General features: G+C 50.0%; 1 protein-coding gene across 4 annotated transcripts in view; it reads right to left on the reverse strand.

Annotated features, from left to right (window-relative positions):
• The window catches only part of HDAC4 (histone deacetylase 4), a gene marked incomplete at its 5' end in the record, with an annotated part of 265,863 nt that overhangs the window by 212,567 nt on the left and 34,053 nt on the right, over positions 1-19,243 (reverse strand). For 3 of the 4 annotated variants that reach the window (XM_081052344.1, XM_081052342.1, XM_081052341.1), the window contains one exon: positions 17,044-17,201. The exons of the other annotated variant lie outside the window; for it this stretch is intronic. In XM_081052344.1, coding sequence (XP_080908470.1) covers positions 17,044-17,065 — 22 coding nt within the window. Of the gene's footprint in view, positions 1-17,043; positions 17,202-19,243 lie in introns of those variants that run through there. 4 annotated transcript variants of the gene reach the window in all.

Here is a 19,243-nt window from a genome sequence, read left to right on the forward strand (position 1 = left end):
GGGGCACACTGCGGGCTTTCCAGGGACACAGACCCACCCTGCAGCCGGGCCCCCAACTGTCAGCAGAGTCCCTTCCATTTCACTTGCTGATCCTTCTGGCTGTGGGGACACCAAGAAGGGACAATGGCAGCTATAGAACAGGTGCTCCTCCAACGCCAAGGTCTGCTGGACTGTCATCTTCTGACCCAAAACGATGGCACACAGCTCTTCAGCCACCGAGGGCACTGCCTCCCCCACTGCCAGCAGCCTAACTGCTGACCACACCATGACACAGTGACGTCACGCACTCACCACCACGCTACCGAGGCTGCCGAGAGCACAAAGGGGGGAGAGGCCAGCTTCAGCACTTCCCAGACCACAGGTAAGAGTTCGGCTGCGGGGGCTGCTGTTACCTGGACCGAGGTACCCGAGAGACACCACACAGTCCACGCCCATGCTCTAAAGGGCACCCAAGCCAGGAGAGGGGACACGTGGCAGCTGCTTTATTCTGTCTCGTGCCAAAGGCCTGAACAAGGACCACTGGGGCCCCGGTCAGCTGCCCGGATACAGGCCTCAGTGCCCATCCCAGGCAGCCAGGGCCACAGGGGGAGATGGGGCGATGTGGCCGTGCAGGACGTCTGGACGCTGGCCCTCCATGACCTCCACATGGAAAAAGATGCCTGGAACCCGGAGGTGTGGCGAGGGCGGCGAGGCAAGTGCGCACACACAGCAGCTAACAGGCACACGGGCTTGTTTGTTATCTCCAAAACGGCCTCAGATTCTGGAGAAACAAAGGAGCTGTTTTACACAACTGGGATGGTCTGCCGGTCCTAAGGCTGTGCCTCCTGGGGGAGAAAACGCTGGCTTCCTTACAACTGAGTAATCTGTAATTCAATTTGTAAATATTCTCTCTAAGTGATTTAAATTAGCAATTATATGAATAAAATGCACTTCTAAATGTAACAGACCAAACGAGGTATGTATAACCTAACCCTGTTATATGAAATGCGTGGGTTAGGAAACAGAAAAGGTAAATTTTAATATGGACAAACAGTTCCCACCCACAGCCTCCCCCACCCCAAAAACTGCCATTCCAGAAGACAAGCTGTTTGCACCCACAACCCCAAGTACAGAAATTCCTAGAACGTCTATTGCCCCCGAAGGGCTTACTCCCAATCTTTGCAGACTTGGCTGCTGTCACCTGGATGTGAGGATTAGGAATCTCAGAGTCAGAAGGAACTAAGATGTCATTTAATATGCCCCCGCCTCTGCTCAACGCAGGACACACAGAGGACACGAGACCAAGCGTCACGTGTGAGGCCCGCCCCGACCACCGCTGCTGTAGTCATGCCACTAATGGTATGAAAACTACATCCTACAAATGATTTCTCAAGGTAAATCCGAAGTGAATTCTTCATTCATATTGGGGACAGAAAAAAACACCTTGGTGAAGACCAAGGGGATGGGGTGGGGAAGGAAGGGGAGGGCAGCAAGGCACTGAACAGTAGACCCTGCACCGGGGCTGGGAGGTTTGGCCGTTTATAAGGTGCGGCGTAAATCACCTCGTAAAATATCTGAATGAAAGTGCTGTAAGAGCAGCTCCAGGCTGCAGGTATATTTCAGTCTTCTTTCAGATACACCCGGCAGGTATTTCACTGCCATAGAAAGATCCGTGCAAGTCCGTGGTCATGCTGGGAAACCTGACACAAGAAGAAACATGGATGGGTGAGGGGAACAAACGGAAATCATACATCCCCATCACGCAAAGGGGACACCACACTTGGCACTGACAGGTAAACTCACCCTCCTTTGGCTGTAGCAAACTAGCTTCCATCAGCCTGGTGAAAATATACAATATACAGACAGACGTAGGTATTACAATGGCTGGAATCCGAGCACTATCAAGGTGGCCAGGACCGGAGGGGCCAAAATATGAGACAGGAAGGAAATGAGACGGGGGCCTCTGGAGGGGCCGTTTCTCGCCCAGTGGTCTCTGCTGACACTGAAGCCTGAGGGTGAGGAGCTGAGTCCAGGGAAACGAAATCGGTCCAGGGCCTGGCACATGGAGGGGTTCGTGTAGACTCCACACGTCCCTAGTGGGGTGAGGACAGGAGAAGTCGGCTGCCCTCACGGACACTGAAATCAGACATTTCCTAATAATCAAATGTGGTTATTCCGACAAGGAGGTGTAAATGCTTAACTTGCATGGGCCTAAAATAGCTTCGAATATATAAAAGTAAAAAGCTGACAGAAATAAAAGGAGAAATAATACTAATCCACGATTACAGCCAGAGGATGTTAAAATAACATTCTCAGTCATAGAAAAAGCAGACAATGAAATCGGTAAATAGAAGATCTGAGCATCACAATTAAGAAATTTCACTTAACTGAAGTACATAGAATTGACATACCTAAACTGACATTTTCTCTTCAAGTGAACATAAAACACTTACAAAAACTGACTATACAATGTTAAGCAAAATTCAAAGAATGTTCAAGAATTGAAATTATTGTTGTAAATTCAGTGACCAAAATGAAATTAAACTAAAAATCAATAACAAAAGCAAAATACTCAGATTCAGAAATGATTAAAATAAAAAAAAAAATTTAAGTAACGCCATTGTTCAAAGAAAAAGATCAAAAAGGAAATCAGATTTTATTCTAAATGTATTACACTGAAAAATGACATTTAAAAACGTGTGCAATCCAGGTAAACTCACATGTACCTGAAAATCATACCCTTAAGTGTACGTATTACAAAAGAGGAAACTCTGAAAAAAATTCAATAAATATCTAATCCAATTAATTTAAAGAAAAAAGCAAAGAAAATCCAAATAATAAAACAAAATAATAGCAGTAAGAGCAGAAATTGATTTATTTAAAAATCCAACAGAATCAACAAAACTAAACACGTTTCTCTAAAAATATTAACGTAATTATCCTGGCAAGTCCAATGAAGAAAAAACAAATAAACAATATGAATAATGGAAAAGGAGATGTCACTACAACTCCTACAAACATTACAAATATGAAAAATGAAAGGGCATTTAAACAATTTTTTATCAATACATTTCAAAATTTAGAGGGAATGAAAAAATTCTGAGAAAAACTAAATGCATGGAAGCTGACACAAGAAAAAACAGAAAATCTGAATAGTCCTACATCAGTTGGGGGTATAATTTACAAATCTTCCTACACAGAAAATTCCCAGGGAGGTTCACCAGTGCGTTCTCCCAAATATTTAAGCACAAAATAACATCAGCCTTATATAAACTCTTCAAGAGACTCTCGAATAGGGGCCCGCAAACTATGGCCCAAGGGCCAAATACAATCTGTGGCCTGATCTTGTACAACCTACTAAGGTTTTTGAATTTTTAAATGGCAGTTTTAAAAATTAAAAAGAAGAAAAATGTGCGACAGAGATCATATGGGGCCCATCCACGAAGTCTAAGATATTCACCACCTGACTCTTTAAACTCTGTCAACCCTAGGGATAGAAAATAGGTCACATTTTAAAAGTCCAGCATAACCTTAATATCAAAACTTAACAAGGATATTTCAAGAAAACAAAATTACAGGTCAATCTCACTCATGAATTAAGATGAACAAAAATTAAGCCAAATATAAAGGAAAACAAATCCAGTAGTATATAAGAAGACTGATATATTAAAATCAAGTTGGACTTCCCAAAAACGATAAGATTGGTTTAACATTCGAAAATCTATCAAGAAAATTCATCATATGACTCAAATAAAGGAGAAAATTCATGATTAATAGATGCAGAAGAAATGTAATATATTAAGTTGAAGCAAATGAAAATGCCATTTTTGTAGACTAACAAATACCTGCAATATTGTATCATTCAACCCAATATTTTGTAGTAAACGTATTGGGTTGACTTTGGTTGGTAAAATTATAAAGGTTTCAAGTGTGCAATTCTGCAATCCATCATCTGTATATTGCACTGTGCTCACCACCCAAAGTCATATCTCCTTCCACTGCCATCTGTGTGACCCCTTAAAGGAGTACCTTTATTGTAACACCTACTCATGAGAGCAGCTCAGCAAGCTAAGGACAGAAGAGGTCTGCATTAATCTGATAAGGCCTATTTGCACAAAACCTACAGCAAATTTCACACATAATGATGAAATGGTGAGAAAGTTTCCTTTGATATTCATTCCAATGAGACACAGATGTCCACTGTCACCAATTCTGTCTAACATTTGGTTCGGCCCAAGACAATACAACGAAGCAAGAAAGTGACAGAAAAGGTTTAAAAATTAGCAAGGAAGAAATAAAACACTCACTATCTATATATATAAAAAACCCAAAAGAATCTACAGATGAGGTAGTATAATAATTAGCAAACACTGTAAGGCGTCTGAAGACCAGGTGGCTATACAAAAATTAATTGTCTTTCTAAATACAAATACAGAAACAAAAAAATAAAAATTTTAAAACAAAACAGCATTTAAAAAAATACCTAAAAATGCTATCTATCCAAAAGAAAGACCTGTGATCTATACACTGTGGTCTATAAAACGTGACTGAAGAAATGAAAGAAGACCAGATAAATGGAAGGACTCACTCATGTATGGGAGGATTCAAAACAAACTGATTTTGTATACAAATCAATGCGCCCCCAACGGAGACCCCAGTAGCTGTCCTGCTGAAATTGAAAAGCTAACGTTAAAATTCATATGGAAACATGGAGGATTCAAAAGAACCTAGAAACCTTTAAGATGATCCTAAATTGGAAGACCCACATTACCAGACACTGTGACTAATTACAAGGCTACAGTTAGATGACACAGTGTTGTGCCCACACACAAATCCACAAGTAGACAATGGCCCAGAATCAACTCCAGAAACAGCCCCCACATAGGCAACACCTGACTTGGGAGCAGGGCGTGTGGCGGGGACAGTGGAGAAGGGACGAAGCGCCTCAGTGCTGTGGGGCCAGCTGCACATGCAAATGGCACAGTAACCCCAATTACCAAGTCACACCATGTTTCCTTAAGAAATCAATTCCAGGTGGCCCACGGATCTAAAGGTGAGTAGTCAAACAATGAAGCTTTGGGGAAATAACATAGACTAGCTCCATGACCTCCAAGCAGGCATAAATTAAATGACCAATAAGTTGGACTATGTTAAAATTAAGAACATGTGTTCATCAAAAAACATCATAAGAAAGTAAAGAGGCAACCCACGGACTGAGAGAAAATAGCACAGGAAATAACCAACAAAGAACTCATCCCTCGTCTATATAAATAACTCCTGCAAGTCAGTAAGGAGAACAGAAGACAACCCACGAGAACACGCACTTCCCCAGCCAGGCTACCTAGCTGCTCCGTCTGCACATGAGAAGATGCTGGTGAGCTTGAGCAGTCAGGGACACGTGAGGTGAGCCAGGGGCGGAATGACAAAGCGTGACAGTACCAGCAGGCGCGGGCGGGCCCCTCGTCCGGCAGACCACGGGCGGTGCAGTCAGTGGGAGTCACTGTCTGGCACACACACGCCTCAGAAGAAATGCACACGTACGCGGAGCGCAGCACACTCGCCAGAGGGCTACAGTGCGTCCCACGGAACCACCCAAATGTCCCGGAACTGACCGGAGCCCTAATGTGGGCCATGCTCTGCGGTGACCATTGCACACCCATGGGAATGAACAAACGGCTGCGAGCCACAGCGGCAGTAACTCCCACAGCAGGCAGCTGAGTGAAAGGAGCCAGACGAAACGAGGAAATGTCTTCGGATTGTGTCTATATGAAGTTCAAACACAGGAGAAGTGAGTCCGAGGTGTCAGAAGCACAAGGTGGTTCCCGGGGGCAGAGGTGGGGGTCCGGTGAGCGAGGGGATGCACAGGGCTGCTGGGGTGCGACTCCAAGCCCCGAGCTGTGCAGAGTCCCAGGTGAGCCTTCCGTGAGAACTCAGGGCTGGTGACACTTCCACAGAAAGGCCACTGCGGAGCGGGCACCCGTACAGCCGCCGTCTACCAAGCGGCAGTGGGGACACTGCCAACGACCTCAGCAGGCAGCAACAGTGACAAACTGTTACACGACGGACACCACGAAAAGCACAAGACAACAAAGCACAAAGCGCTCATTAGAATAACGTCCAAAGGGAAGAACTAAGGCTCGGAGCCACAGCACCACGGGACACCACCATTCACAAACGGAGAACGAGGGGAATGTCCCCACACGTCCTTCACTGCTCAACTCAGACCTTACAACAGACATTACTCACGACGCAGCCACAGCAGAGTTCCCACACAGCCCTCACCAGCCAGGCCCCGTGTGCCGGTGGTGACAACTGTGTCCCTGCGCTTAATTAGGCACAACTATGAACCAATGCTGACAGGTTACTGTTCACTGACGCCGACGCTTGGCTCCGATTTCCTAGGTCCCCCCGCCGCCCTTTTCCATCCCAGGATGCCCTCAGCAGTCCTATCTCCTGAGGGTCCTCTTGCCTGTGACAGTTTCCCAGAGTCCCCTTGTTTTGGTGACCCCTACAGTATTGGGGGACAGGTAGACCACAGGACATGCCTCTCCTGGAATCTCGGCTGAGGGGAGGGAGACCACATGCAAAGAACATCCTCATCCCGCTGAAACCCACGGCCTCCACAGCGGACCGTCAGTCCACATTCCCTGGCACACACACAGCCCAGGGAGCGGGCAAACAGCAGTTCTCTAACGACACCGCCACCGGATGCCAGTCCGCAGCTGTCCTTGCAGGCACAAGGCACACTGCTGCGCCCAGAGGGCTGCAGGTGTCCGCTGTGCCCTAGACGGCTGCCAGCACCGAGCCACCCTGCTCCTGGCCCTCCCCCCCCCCACCCCTCCCGTCTGGCCCACAGAAAACTACACAGGAAACACCCCCCTCTCAGAAGCCAGTTACCTCTTTTCTAACCAGAAGAAACCAGGACTCGTGAGAGTAAACAAAATGAGGCCTAAATTTGGCAGACGAAGAAGAAAACCAATGCTTCCATCGTCATTGCTCTGTGGTCATTAGCAACCAAGGCAGGTGGCGGCTGTTGTGTCTGACATTTCGTGGCTCTTCTTTCCCTCCAAGCTCCCAACTCGCTTCCAAAAAGCAGGATGAATTAACAGCACATCCACAGATCTGCCCAGAGCCAACTTCTGCTCCCAATCACACGGTGACAGAGGAGACAGGATGCAGCCCCAGAGGCCCTGGGGGGGTGGGGTGGCGAAGCTTTCCAGGAACACTGCGAGCCAACAACAGGATACCTGCCTCAGCGCAGGGCTGCAGACCCGGCACAGGAGAACAAACACCCAGGCTCAGGTCAAGTGTCAAGTAAGCAGAACAAGAAACACAGGCTGTTTTTCGTACACTGTTACTTCTGCGAGGCAGAGAAAAAGAAACGGGAGGGAGCCCCTCAGTGTGTAATCCCAGGGGCTAAGCTTAGAGAAAGAACCAGAGACGGATCTGAGCACAGACCAAGAGTGCTGAGGGTGTCCCCCGCACACACCGATGGCCTTGGAGGAAGGAGGGGCTCAGCCCTGCCCACGAGGCAGGTGCCCAGGCTGCTCAGAGAAGGAACAGGTACCACAGAGGGGTGGAATGAATGAAACCTCAGCGCTCAGCTGCGTGGGCCATGCCGCCAGCTGCAGACAGCTCAGCTCCGTCCCCAGGGAATTGCTCCGCGACCTCCCATGGCACCTTCCCTGCAACCCAAAGCTGGTGCGTCCCGGAGACCTGGCTTCCTCTCCCCCACCTCCCTCTGCCGGGCTCTCCTGACCCTCTCACCCTCTCGTCTCATAGCCCCCCGCCTCCCGTCCTGCCAGCGGTCCCCGAAACTCCTTCTGTGCGGTGCCTTCCTGACTTCCATGGAGTGCCTGCCCTCTGTGGGTCTCTGGCTGACCACCCCCCCCTCCGCAGTGTAAACATAGATTTGCTAACTCACATGCTGCTAAATAACTGGTGGATTCAAGTTCAAAGTCTACTCACGTTTGGGTTTTAAATCCAAAACTAGAGTTTGACGTTCGAAATTTATATATCACCATATAAAATGGGAAAATAACTTGGTATTCTTTTTCTCAGGCAGTTTCCTCAAGCTGCTGCAGTTGTCACGTGGTTTCCATGGAATTGGATACATGTTTTAGAACTGACGAGATCCCCATATTCAGTGGGGGTCTGAGCTCAGCCAGCCCAGAAGACTCCACAAGCAGCCAAGGCAAGAGTGAGACTCAGCCAGACAGGGTGGAAGGTCCTGGGCGGGACGCTGGGCCACGCGGGGCAGGCCCAGAGCCTCCACGACCTGCCCGAGCCACGCTGAGGGCCGCCCGCAGCCTAGTGCCAGCTTCCCGGGGATATTGGCTTGAAAGGTCTCCCAAAAAGTGTGATGGCACAGGAAAGCTGTATCTGACAAGAACTCATGAAAACTACGCATTTACTTTACATAAAATAGGAAAATATACAACGTGCTTGTAGCAAGCAACCGTACACATTATCTTCACCAGTGATTTACCCTGTGTCTCAACATGAATGCAGGAACTGACACAATGAGCTACCTGTCCACTCCTGTCCAGGTGAGAATGTGGATCCAAAGCCCTGCAGGTGAGAGTAAGCATGACCACCCACCGGGTGTGGCGGGCCAGGCCGGGATCGTGCTGGATGTCACTCCTTTCTGTTGTAAAAGGCCTGGGTTTTGACTGTAAATACAAGGCTGGCCCAGTCCCCACAGCCCCAGTGGAGGCCGAGAGAGAGAGAGAGAGAGAGAGAGAGAGAGAGAGAGAGAAAATCACCTATCGGCCAACTTCTAGGCACAACGCAGGGGCTGCCTGAAGGCAAAACTCACCTGCCAGGTGTCCTTCTGAAGGACGAGGCCTGGACACAGCAGCGTGGCCCCTAGGTGGCACCCAGGCCAGGCCGAGCACCCCCACGACATTCTTTCAGCAGACGTGGCCACGCAGCTGCCTCTGCCCAGTGGCTCACCCAGCCCTCCTCCCACCCATCCCCCAGTCGAAGACCAAATATTTCAGAAATGGAAATTGTTGAGAAACTGCACAATGATGATCTCTCGGGCAATTTAAGCAACTCCAGACAGACCCGAATGGCTCTTTTCTTCTCACGACAGTACTGATGTTGGAAATAATGTCCCCCAGCCAGAGCAGACGCGTTCCATCAGGTCACACATGCCCGCAGCCCCCAAAGTCTCCAGGGAAAGGCTCTAAGAACACCAGCTCCTTAGAAACTAACTGTTGAGGCTGCATCCATGCAAACCAGTCCAGCAAACCCACTCCTAACAGGGTCCACATAACGTCAAAAGAAATAAGAACACCCACAAACACAAAGCCACACCCCACCCCATGGTTCTCAGGCGTCCAGCCCCACGGCCCCATGGACAGTTCAAAGAAAGCCCAGCCAAGAACCAAGAAAGGCACGTCTGCATCGAGGCCGGGCCACCAGGCGTGTGGGCTGCACCGGGCAGAGGTGCTGCCAGCTGCACACAGATGTTTCGAATGGGACCAAAGAGCTGGCAATGGGAGCACGGAGCAAGCAGGAGTGGGAAGCACCACCCCACAGGTGCCTCCCCCCCAGCGTGTCCAGGGCACGCGGTCTCCCAGCTCCAGGAGTCACTTGTCACCTGTCAGGTGCTACTGCTCACCCCCCTTCCAGGGTACCCCAGCCCTTCTGTGCAGCACAGTTGTGCCACCGGCTGCCCAGTGTCAGCCACCTGCAGGAGAGGGCACAGCCCCACCCCTACTTCACACGCCACCGCGAGAAGTGATGCTGACAAAACGCTACCGATGAGGGGGATCCTGTAAAAACCGGACCACAGAGCTGAAAGAGCCGGCGGACAAGCCGTGACAGTCTCTGGTCCATGTCCCCAGGGTCCCCTAATACCCCTTAAGTTTTCTAAGACTCCTTTTACCCACTGGCATCTGAGAAAGGAATCACCCGCCTTCCTCCCTCCCCCTGATCCTCAAGACGAGACTAAAACACAGCAGGCGGTACCACGGAACCGCGCAAGAATCATCCAGAATGAGCGCACCTTGCTCTCGCACAGCCCGCAGAGATGTGGGCGTCTGGGCAGACACAGCTGGGCTGGGCGCCTCTTCCTGCACGAAAGGACGGAGGGCAGGTCTGCACTCCGTGTGTCGGACCACGGTGGGGGGGCTGGCCTTGCAAATCCGTCAGCCAGCCCCCGATTTGGGTTAGATCAACGTGAACACGAGCAAGGAGCGTCAAAATGCCGCTCGCATGTCCAGTGTTGGAGGGGCTCCCAGGAAAGGCTCCCACAAAAGGCTCATCACTGGAACAGGGTGGCCAGGACTCCACACACATCAGGAAGAGCGCGCGAAGGCAGATTCCATGGGCTCCCGCCGCATGTCCTGCTGAGCCAGCAAGCCAACCAGGAACAGGGCGACAGTCCATTCTCTACAAAGGGTTTCCTAGGAAACCCACACGTATTTGAAAAGGAATTCAACCCGCCTAAGAATGCAAACGAATCAAAACAGAACCTCAGCTCCTAACATACAAGATGTTCTCTTTGCTTTCCCACCTGAAGGACTAGACCGGAAGAAGCAACTTTCTAAGAAACGGCCTAGGAGTTTAAGGTTGACAAAACAGAGGAACGGCACCAGTGCAAAAGCTGCGCCAGTGAAAGGCTTGGGAGATGATGACTTACCGGCGGGAACGGCTCTCGACCTTGACCGACCTTGACCGTGCAGGCTGTCAGGACGTCCTTTGTTAAGTGCAGAAAACCAATCCCCCAATTAACATCAAGACACTTCCACCACTTTACGTAGTTCCTTACCAACGCTATTTCAAACAAACGGAGGTACGGTACCTGTGTATTTTATTGTAAATATATACAGATCACTCAACACGCCCCAGAACAACTTTTCAAAAGCACACAGCATTCGTAAGAGTTAGAAAATAGTTATAATGTTGAACACTGTTTTCCATGTTAAAATCCCCAAAGTTCTGCAGTTGCATTTCAACATGGAATGTTCCCAGTTAGGAGCATCACATTCAGAGGACAGCAGCGAGGACACTGGGCGGGGGAGGAGAGGGTGACACAGGCTGAGGGTGCGTGACCCTGAAGGCCAGCAGGAGGCGGAACACCGGGCCTGTGAGCCTGACGATTGTGCCTGGACACAGCCCACCGTCCTCCAGGGGTGTCACCTGCAGGCCAGCACTCCCACAGACCAGGCTCCGCCCTCCAGGCCCAGCTCTGAGACGCAGTTTCTCTTTCTCTGTCTGGTAGGAGGGGTGGTGTGAAGAGTACAATACAGCTCCTTTCCTCACACACTGCTTCTCACTCCTTACAGCAGCACCCCCACTCTTGCTAAGCGGCTAACAGCCAATTTACACACGCAAAGTCACATATAATCCTAAAGTTTACAGTTATTTGCCTCATTTGAAATTTTCTTAATCACTGTAATCCCCTTTTTAAAAGAGTCCATTTTTTATCATGTTCTCATAAAATAAGCAAATAAAAGGCTGATAAGTGGAAGGACAATGAAAAGTTTCAACCAAAATCTCCCCAGTTAACCTACTATGCCCCTCTCCCAGTCAGCTCTCTCAAGAGAAGCTCAGAACAGTTCGGGAATGCTTGGCACATCCATCACAGCAGCACCGAAGCCAGGAAGTCCAACAACAGCAAAACCACGCTCCTGGAAACCCAGGGGACACACAGCACGTGTCCCAGGAGAAGGCCCAGTGCTGGGCAACGGGGGACGCGAGGCCCCCCAGTCCTTTCTCCACACCTACCAGGTCATGAAACCAAGAGGGAAATGGGACTGGGTCCTGCCCACCCTGCTCCAGACCCCGGTACCCCAACACCCATCTCTCCACTCCCAATTATCCTTCCCCTGGGCCCTGGGCCTGGCCCTCCACACCCCACTTAGGCAGGTGCTTTCTGGACTCAGCCCCGTGTCGTGACTCTCACATCCTTTCCGCAGCTTCCACGTGCCCCGCCCGTCCCCTCTCATCACAGGGACCATACTGCTCCAGGGGCCGCTGCCTCCACCGGGCCTGGGACCCCCGGGCACCTGGCGTCTGCCAGCAGCAGGACTCACGTCTGTGAAGGGCAGATGACGGATTCTGGTTCGGGTCGGCTTCTGAAGAACTGCCTGATCTCTGGCTAGGCTGCACAGCAGTAATACTGACCTATTTATCTACAAACCGCAAATAACGATATGCTAGCTCACGACCAGGGCTAGCATGAAAAACAAATGAAATAACTACCGCACAGCTCAGAACAAAGTCCCCATCACTCTAGCTTCCTACAAGTGCAGCAGGGTTCCACCTGGAGCGAGCAAGAGGCATCACTGATGCGTTACTGTTACAAGCTTGAAACCCTTCCCGTCACAGAGCCAGACTGCCATCCCGGTGTCCGAAGGTGGCTGCACACCTGTCCACCTATCCGCTGTGACCCACCCACGTCGGGCGCAGCAATTACAGTGTTGGTTCCAGCACCAAGTGGCATCAATGGTCTCTAATGCCAGGCTTTCTGTGTCAAATACATACCAAGAACTCATTCTTAAATTTCAATATCATTAATCATCCAACATTCAGCATCTCAGAACTCAGAAATTTGCATGTCTACAATGGTGGCTTTGAAAAAAAGGACGAAAATGCAAATGTTGCACAGACTGGAAGAATTTTCCGAGATTGCCAAAACAAAGCATCAGTGCGCCACTGACAGTGACTTTTCTGAGCTCTTCACAGCGACTGAGTGCTCGTGATTTTTAAAAGACAAAACACAATTTGAGGATTGAAAAAAGAAGTAAGCTGAAAACGAAGTCGTTAGGTCTCCATGATTCCCAGAACAAACCTTGGCTGATTAAGCTCCCAGATAATGATGGCGTGGGGGTCGGGAGAGTGAAAATTCAAGAGCTGCAGCAGCTTGGGGAAGGCCTGGAGGGTGGAAGGAAAGGCAGCAGTGCAGGGGGTTTCTGAACCTCTCCTGCAGGAGCAGGAGGAGACCCGGGGCTCAGCACCCCGTCTGCACAGATGGACAGGCCTATGTCCCCTCCGGGACACCTGTGTGGGGTTAGTGTCGGATCCACTCCACCCCCATGTCCTGGGGGCCCTGCCGGCCTGAGCACAAAGCTCTCAAGCCTTCACAGGAGGGTCTGGTCCCCAGCTGCCCCAGGCCATTGCCTTGCCCTGGCTCCCAGCTCTCCTGAACACCAGGCCTGGATTTCCATCCTAAGTCAAGGCCAGTAGGTTCCCCCGCCCTCCAGGCGCTTCTTGCAGCCCAGGGCCCCACCCAGGGTCTAGAAGCCGCCCATCCAGCTAAGGATCATGTCCCCTTTGTGCTAATTGCAGGTCCTCAAAATACATTTTCTCTCTTTATAATCTTTAAAACGTTGCAATATTCCCGAAACATTCAATCATTGCAAAGCATGATTTAAAGCACATAAAAATGTTCCTTTGTAAGATATTTTCTATCTTAAAATATAATAACCTTGGTGGCCAAACTGGTTGAAATAAACACATTCAAGATCAAACAAAGGAAGATGGGAGCAGGAAGACTGAAGGAAGCCAGATCCGGGCTCAGCCCGCGGAGGGCAGAGAGCCTCCTCCCAGAAAGCTTCCAGGACGAAAACTTCACCGTGGTCTGAAGAAATCAAATCACGTTGAAACTCACTAACCACTAAGTTACTGTGCAGACTTTTTAGCAGCTATTATGCTGATGGGGTATTTCAGACTCAACAGAATATTAGAAATCAGAGAATGGTCCAAATTAAAACACTGATCTTAAATATACAGGTTTCTCTCAAAACAGTTTTTCTGTTTTGACTGAACACTAAGCATGACTCTTACCAAGAAGGAGGGAGAGATAGGACACTTGAATTACCCGATTCCAGTCCTGCCCTGTAAGTTTCTACCGAGAGTCAGGGCTGGACGACCACACACGTCCTCAATGCCGTCAGGGCTCCCCGACATCGCCAGCGTTTCCCATCAAGACTTCCTCCCTGCAGAAATGTACAAGGAAGCTAAACTCCACAAAGGTGGCTGAGTGACAGTGGTTTTCCTGTGATTCAGCCAAGTTACAACATGCGAGGCACACTGTTCCCAGGCCAGACACAGTGTGTCCTGGGAGGAAGGACAAGGGACGCGAGCCTCCCTTTCCTGCCAGCAGGCCCCCCACACCGGGAACTCCCCTTCCAGGAGGGGCCCCATGTGCCACCCAACACAGCACCCTGTTTCAGCACGTTCCCAACTGGACAGGCAGGAAGCGTATTTCAGACCCTCTTCTCACTCTTCTTAACTATCACAGAAGAGTTCTTTTAAGCTAAATCAACCCATGCCCTTTCCTCAGGCTGCTCACATCATTAGAAATCCTTATTCAGAGCAATAAAACCCTAACAGTTAACAGTTTGACGTCAGAGAGCCAGGGCCCAGCTCTGGCAAAGTTCATAAAGAACGGCAGTAAAATCATAATGCATACCTCACCCCACACCAGAGGGAGTTCTAAAGAAACACGGGAGAGAGAAAAGTTATACATAGCAAACAAAAAGGTCATTTTCTGAGCAGGGCAAAACCAGGTTGTGCTGCAAGGGTGAGAGGAGGGACCAACAGCAGCACGTCTCTATCTGGGCCTGACACAGCCCCGGGAGTAGAGAGACCCGGGAGAAGACAGGGTCCCCAGGAGCAGTGAGGGCCCCCGGGGAGCAGAGACCCCAGGCGCAGAGAGGGACCCCAGGAGCAGTGATGGCCCCCGGGGAGCAGAGACCCCAGGCGCAGAGAGGGACCCCAGGAGCAGTGATGGCCCTGGGGAGCAGTGAGAAGTTTGGGGGAGCAGAGAGGCCCCGAGCGCCCCACCCTAAAGACATCCATGACAGAGAAGGGGAGAGGCTCAGCTTTCCCGGGCAGCCCTGCCCTCACAGCTCCACCACCCCTTTGCAGTCTTCAGTATTCAACCCACAGAGAGGAATAGCCCGCTGCGGCCAGCGCGTGGCAACACCATCCACAGCCAGGCAGGACAGTCATCGCAATAAACACCAATGGGCAAATTCCCCACCTACGGGTGAAGACCCCTAGAGGAGAAAAGCAAGAGCCAGACAAGCCCACGGAGATGTTAGTTAGCCAAAAGGAACTGAGGGCGGACGTACTTCTAGGAGATACAATCTTCTCGAAATACATTGTATTTTGTTAAGAAACCTGAGCTACCAAGAGATAACAGTCATTTATTTTTAAGCACTGAAATAAATAAAGAAAAAATGGTCAGTAATGTAAAAACAGGATTACAAACTACAATCACAATAGAAAATTTCACACTTCCCTAGAAATTGAGCAGACAAAAGAGTAAAGCTATGATTTAAATAACTCAATTGAGTTAACATGTAAAGATAACACACAAAGAATACATACGTATACTCCCATGCACGTATACACGCACAATACACGAGGATTTTTGCATCTAGTATGATGTAGACACATAAACTGCCGTAGACAGAAAAAGAGCCTCTCTCTCCAAATGCCAGTGGCACTTGCAGGGTCTGACCTTGTCTACACCGCGCCGTACTCCTGCGTGCACCCCGTTTATACAGCAACGTGAACCCTGTCATTCTCCCCTACCAGGCTGCCGGTGAGATAGGTGGCACCCGCCCAGCGTTGGTGGGAAAGGGAAAATACAGATCCTCACAAACTGTAAACAAGGCTACAGAGACGGAGCCATCGTTTTCGATGCGCACGCCCACCGACTGAGACATCCTGCTTCCTGGAGCTGCCCCAAAGGAGACTTACGGACGCGTGTGTGCAAACTCCGTGCACCATGACTGCCCAATGCCAGCTTGGGCTGATATAAAGAGTGCTGTAACCACATAAGTACCCGTCTAGCTATCAAAATTAAGTCGGCGTTACGTACACGCATAGGACATCAGCAGACGCTCATGATACATTAAAATGGAAAGAGTAAAATAAAGACCCACATACGGGAAGACGACACTCGGCTACACGTTTACACGCATCCCGTGTTCAGACACAGGACAGGGCCTGGCCCCGCTCCACAGCGACTCTGAGTGTGTGTGTGGGGGCGGGGGGCTGGGCACCACTCAGCGTCTACATGACACCCTTCGACCCAGACTGCTTCCTTCTGATTCACACATTGTATCGATCAATAATGAACAGTTTAAATCAAGAAAGCCTCCATATCTAAATATAACCGGGAATCCTGTCCTCGGGATCTTCAGACAACTGTGTGAACCTTCGTGCCCTCCCGCAGGGGGAGACCCCACCCGCAGCCTCCGCCTACACACTACAGAGCCAGACGCCACACCAGGGACAAGGCTGTGGGGCCACAAGGACACCTGGCACCTGGCCAGGTGGGCAGCGCCTCCCCTCACCGTGCACACGGGACAGACTGATACCCAATACCCGGATGTCAGCGGAAGTGGCAGCCGGCCGGGCAGCGTCTAGTGCCGGGAGCCCAGGCCTGTGAGGCAGGACAAGGCGGGACTCCAGGCTTTCATCGAGCGACTGCACTGTGACTTCACAGGGGACAAGGACACGTCCTAAAGGCGGGTGCCCATAATACACTTCTGAAGGTACGGGCCCGACATACGCGGTTTCCAGCCTCGCTGAGCAACTTCTATCTCTCTGACCTTAGACAAGTCACTTTGTCACTCTGGCTCTGAGGTTTTCAGGGCACTGAGAGGACTAATGCATGTGAAATGCATACTGCAGAGCCCACGAAAAAGCGCTCAGACAGCAGAAGCGACCCATGGCCACACAGCCGGCTAGTCCTCAGACCCGGCCGAGGGCCAGTCACAGAAGCACTCTCACCCCCACGGCCCCCCAGGACCAAGGAAACTGGCTAAGAAGTTAACTGCAAACCACGGAGTGGCCTTTCAATGTCATCTGGCCAAAGCACAATCCTTTTCTCACGGTATCAAGAAACTCGTCAGCCACTGAAGTCAGGACGCAAACCAGCCCGAGACTGGGGCCTGAATCCCGAGCTGAAGAGTAGTCTACCGTGCGTGCTTGCTGCTGTAGTAAACCACCAGGAGCCATTACGGAGAAAAGCTGGTGACAGACTGGCCACCAGTGAGTCCCTTGTGCCGAGGACAGCCCGCGCCTGCTTACCTGGGTGGCTTTGGGAGCTCATTGCTAGCAGCGTCTGCGCCTTCCTTCCGGCAACTCAAAATGGCTCAAAGATTCCACGTAAACAATCGCTCCAAAGAGCTGCAGAGTTCCACCAACACATCCAAGTGCAGCAATGGGCAGGATCAGAACACAGCCAACCACCGCTGAGGCTCGCCGACCACGTCGCATAGGCCCAGGGGAGGCCGGGGTCTCCACGGGCTCTCAGGACAGGACCTGTGTGGTGAGAGAAAGAAGACGGGTGTCAGGCAGGATGGGGGGCTTCATCTGGACCAACACCGAGCTTGGGACTCGAGGGTTTTGTTTTTCATTCATTTTCACTAGGGCTGGCTAAACGCATTTGTATAGACTCATTTCTGCTGACATGAAGCCCTCGGGGGTTTTGCCGGTAAATATGTGTGAACAGGTATAAAAACCCTACCTGTTGAGTAGCGTTTCTCAGCCTTGGCGCCATCGGTGGACAACACCTTACAAGAGTAACCCCTGTAAGCCCACCCCACCACACAACAGTTCATTTCTGCACACGCCCTGCAGCCCATGTGCACAGGTACGCAGACTCTACCTCGCACGACCCTAGAGTTCCAGCCTAACTTCAGCTTTCCTCATGTAAGCAGTGTCCCATGTTTTCATCCTCCTAATTACCATGCTCTCAGTGGGTTTCCGTTTTCTTATTATAAAAGCAATACCTGCCCATCCCAGGAAAGCACATAACAAGTCGCCCGCGACGCCACCACACAGAGGAGACACTTCGCTTCTTGACCCCACACACATGTGGCTCCACAGCTGTGCATTCCCCCTCTTTGCGGACAGCACAGCCAGGAATTTCCCAGTGTCGTAACCACCTTGCTAACGCCATTTGGAAGGCTGCCTCCTAGTCCGGCGTGACAGAAGCTACCTCTCCCCCACTTCAGGTGCTTCTGATGAGCCTGCAGTCACAGGGCCCTGTCCCCAGACCAAAGGGTGGCACGCAGCTGGAGCCAAGCTCGTCAAGTCCTCTCCCCAAGACCAGCCTCTTACACACATCAATCACTTAACAGACGAGCCCCAGCACCAAGTGTCTGCCCATGTGGTGGTATCGTGGGTCACTTGTTAAAACTCTTCTGTGACGAGCATTTGTTACTTTTATAATCAGAACATAGAAATAAACTGAGAAAACAATAGCTATGGAAATTTCCTGTTGATCCTGGCTTAAGGCCCTTATGAGGCCTTTCTGTCATCTCTTCCTTTACTAGTGTGACAAATTCCTGTTCTTGATTACATTACTCAACAATTATTTTTTTCCTATTGCTTACAAGCAAAGAACCATAACCAACACGTCACGTACAGGATCACTCCCAAAGGTTGGCTGCTTAAGTGCTTTCCAGTTTCCAAGTACACATTATAACTCTGGGATTAGTATCTGTACAATCACTGTTCTGTATCTGGTTATTTCCTTAAACAGTGACTTACTTCTCTCAGATTCACACTTTTTATTCATCTCTTGCCCAGAAGAAAAACTGTTTTCCTGAAGGCAAGGTAGATGGCATGTTTTGCAAACCCTTGCAATCTCGGGAGGCTCTTACCCTTCACACAAAAACCATGTGGCTGGGTATAAAAGTCTTAGCATGGCTGGGTATAAAATCTTAGATCAGACATTTTATTCTCCAAACCTCTAACCACTGTGCCACCCTCAACATCACAGAAAATTCCCATCAGCTGAAGTGTTTCCTGTCTAGGGGTTTTGAGGGAGGGAAAGGGCTAGTCATGACTGCTCTGTTGTGGTTGTTCCTGTCACTTTGCTCTACCTGAATTCTGCTAGAATTTTTTTTTTCAATCCTGAAATTCCAAAATGTTGTCAGAAGATAGATGGTAAGAGTCTCTTCATTTATTCTGCTCCAAACATGAACCTTCCAATACATATTGGTCTTTGTGCGGAAAATTGGTCTTCAATTACATTCTGGTTATCATTCCTGTTAGATGTGTGTTGGCTTCTTTGGGGATCCACATCCTGTTCAGGTGCCATTGCCCCATCCTATCAGGCCTCTGTCACCGCTGCCACACGTGTTGTTCATTCTGCATTCCCAGGCATCTTCTCAAGCATGTTCTCCACGTCACCACTATTTTCCATGTCACTTTTATCCCACGTGGCTTCTACTACGGATTTTAATTAAACCGTAAACTTTGGTTTCAACCATTTCCCTTT

This window comes from Rhinolophus hipposideros (genome assembly GCF_964194185.1).
Source record: "Rhinolophus hipposideros genome assembly, chromosome: 6".
NCBI lineage: Eukaryota > Metazoa > Chordata > Mammalia > Chiroptera > Rhinolophidae > Rhinolophus > Rhinolophus hipposideros.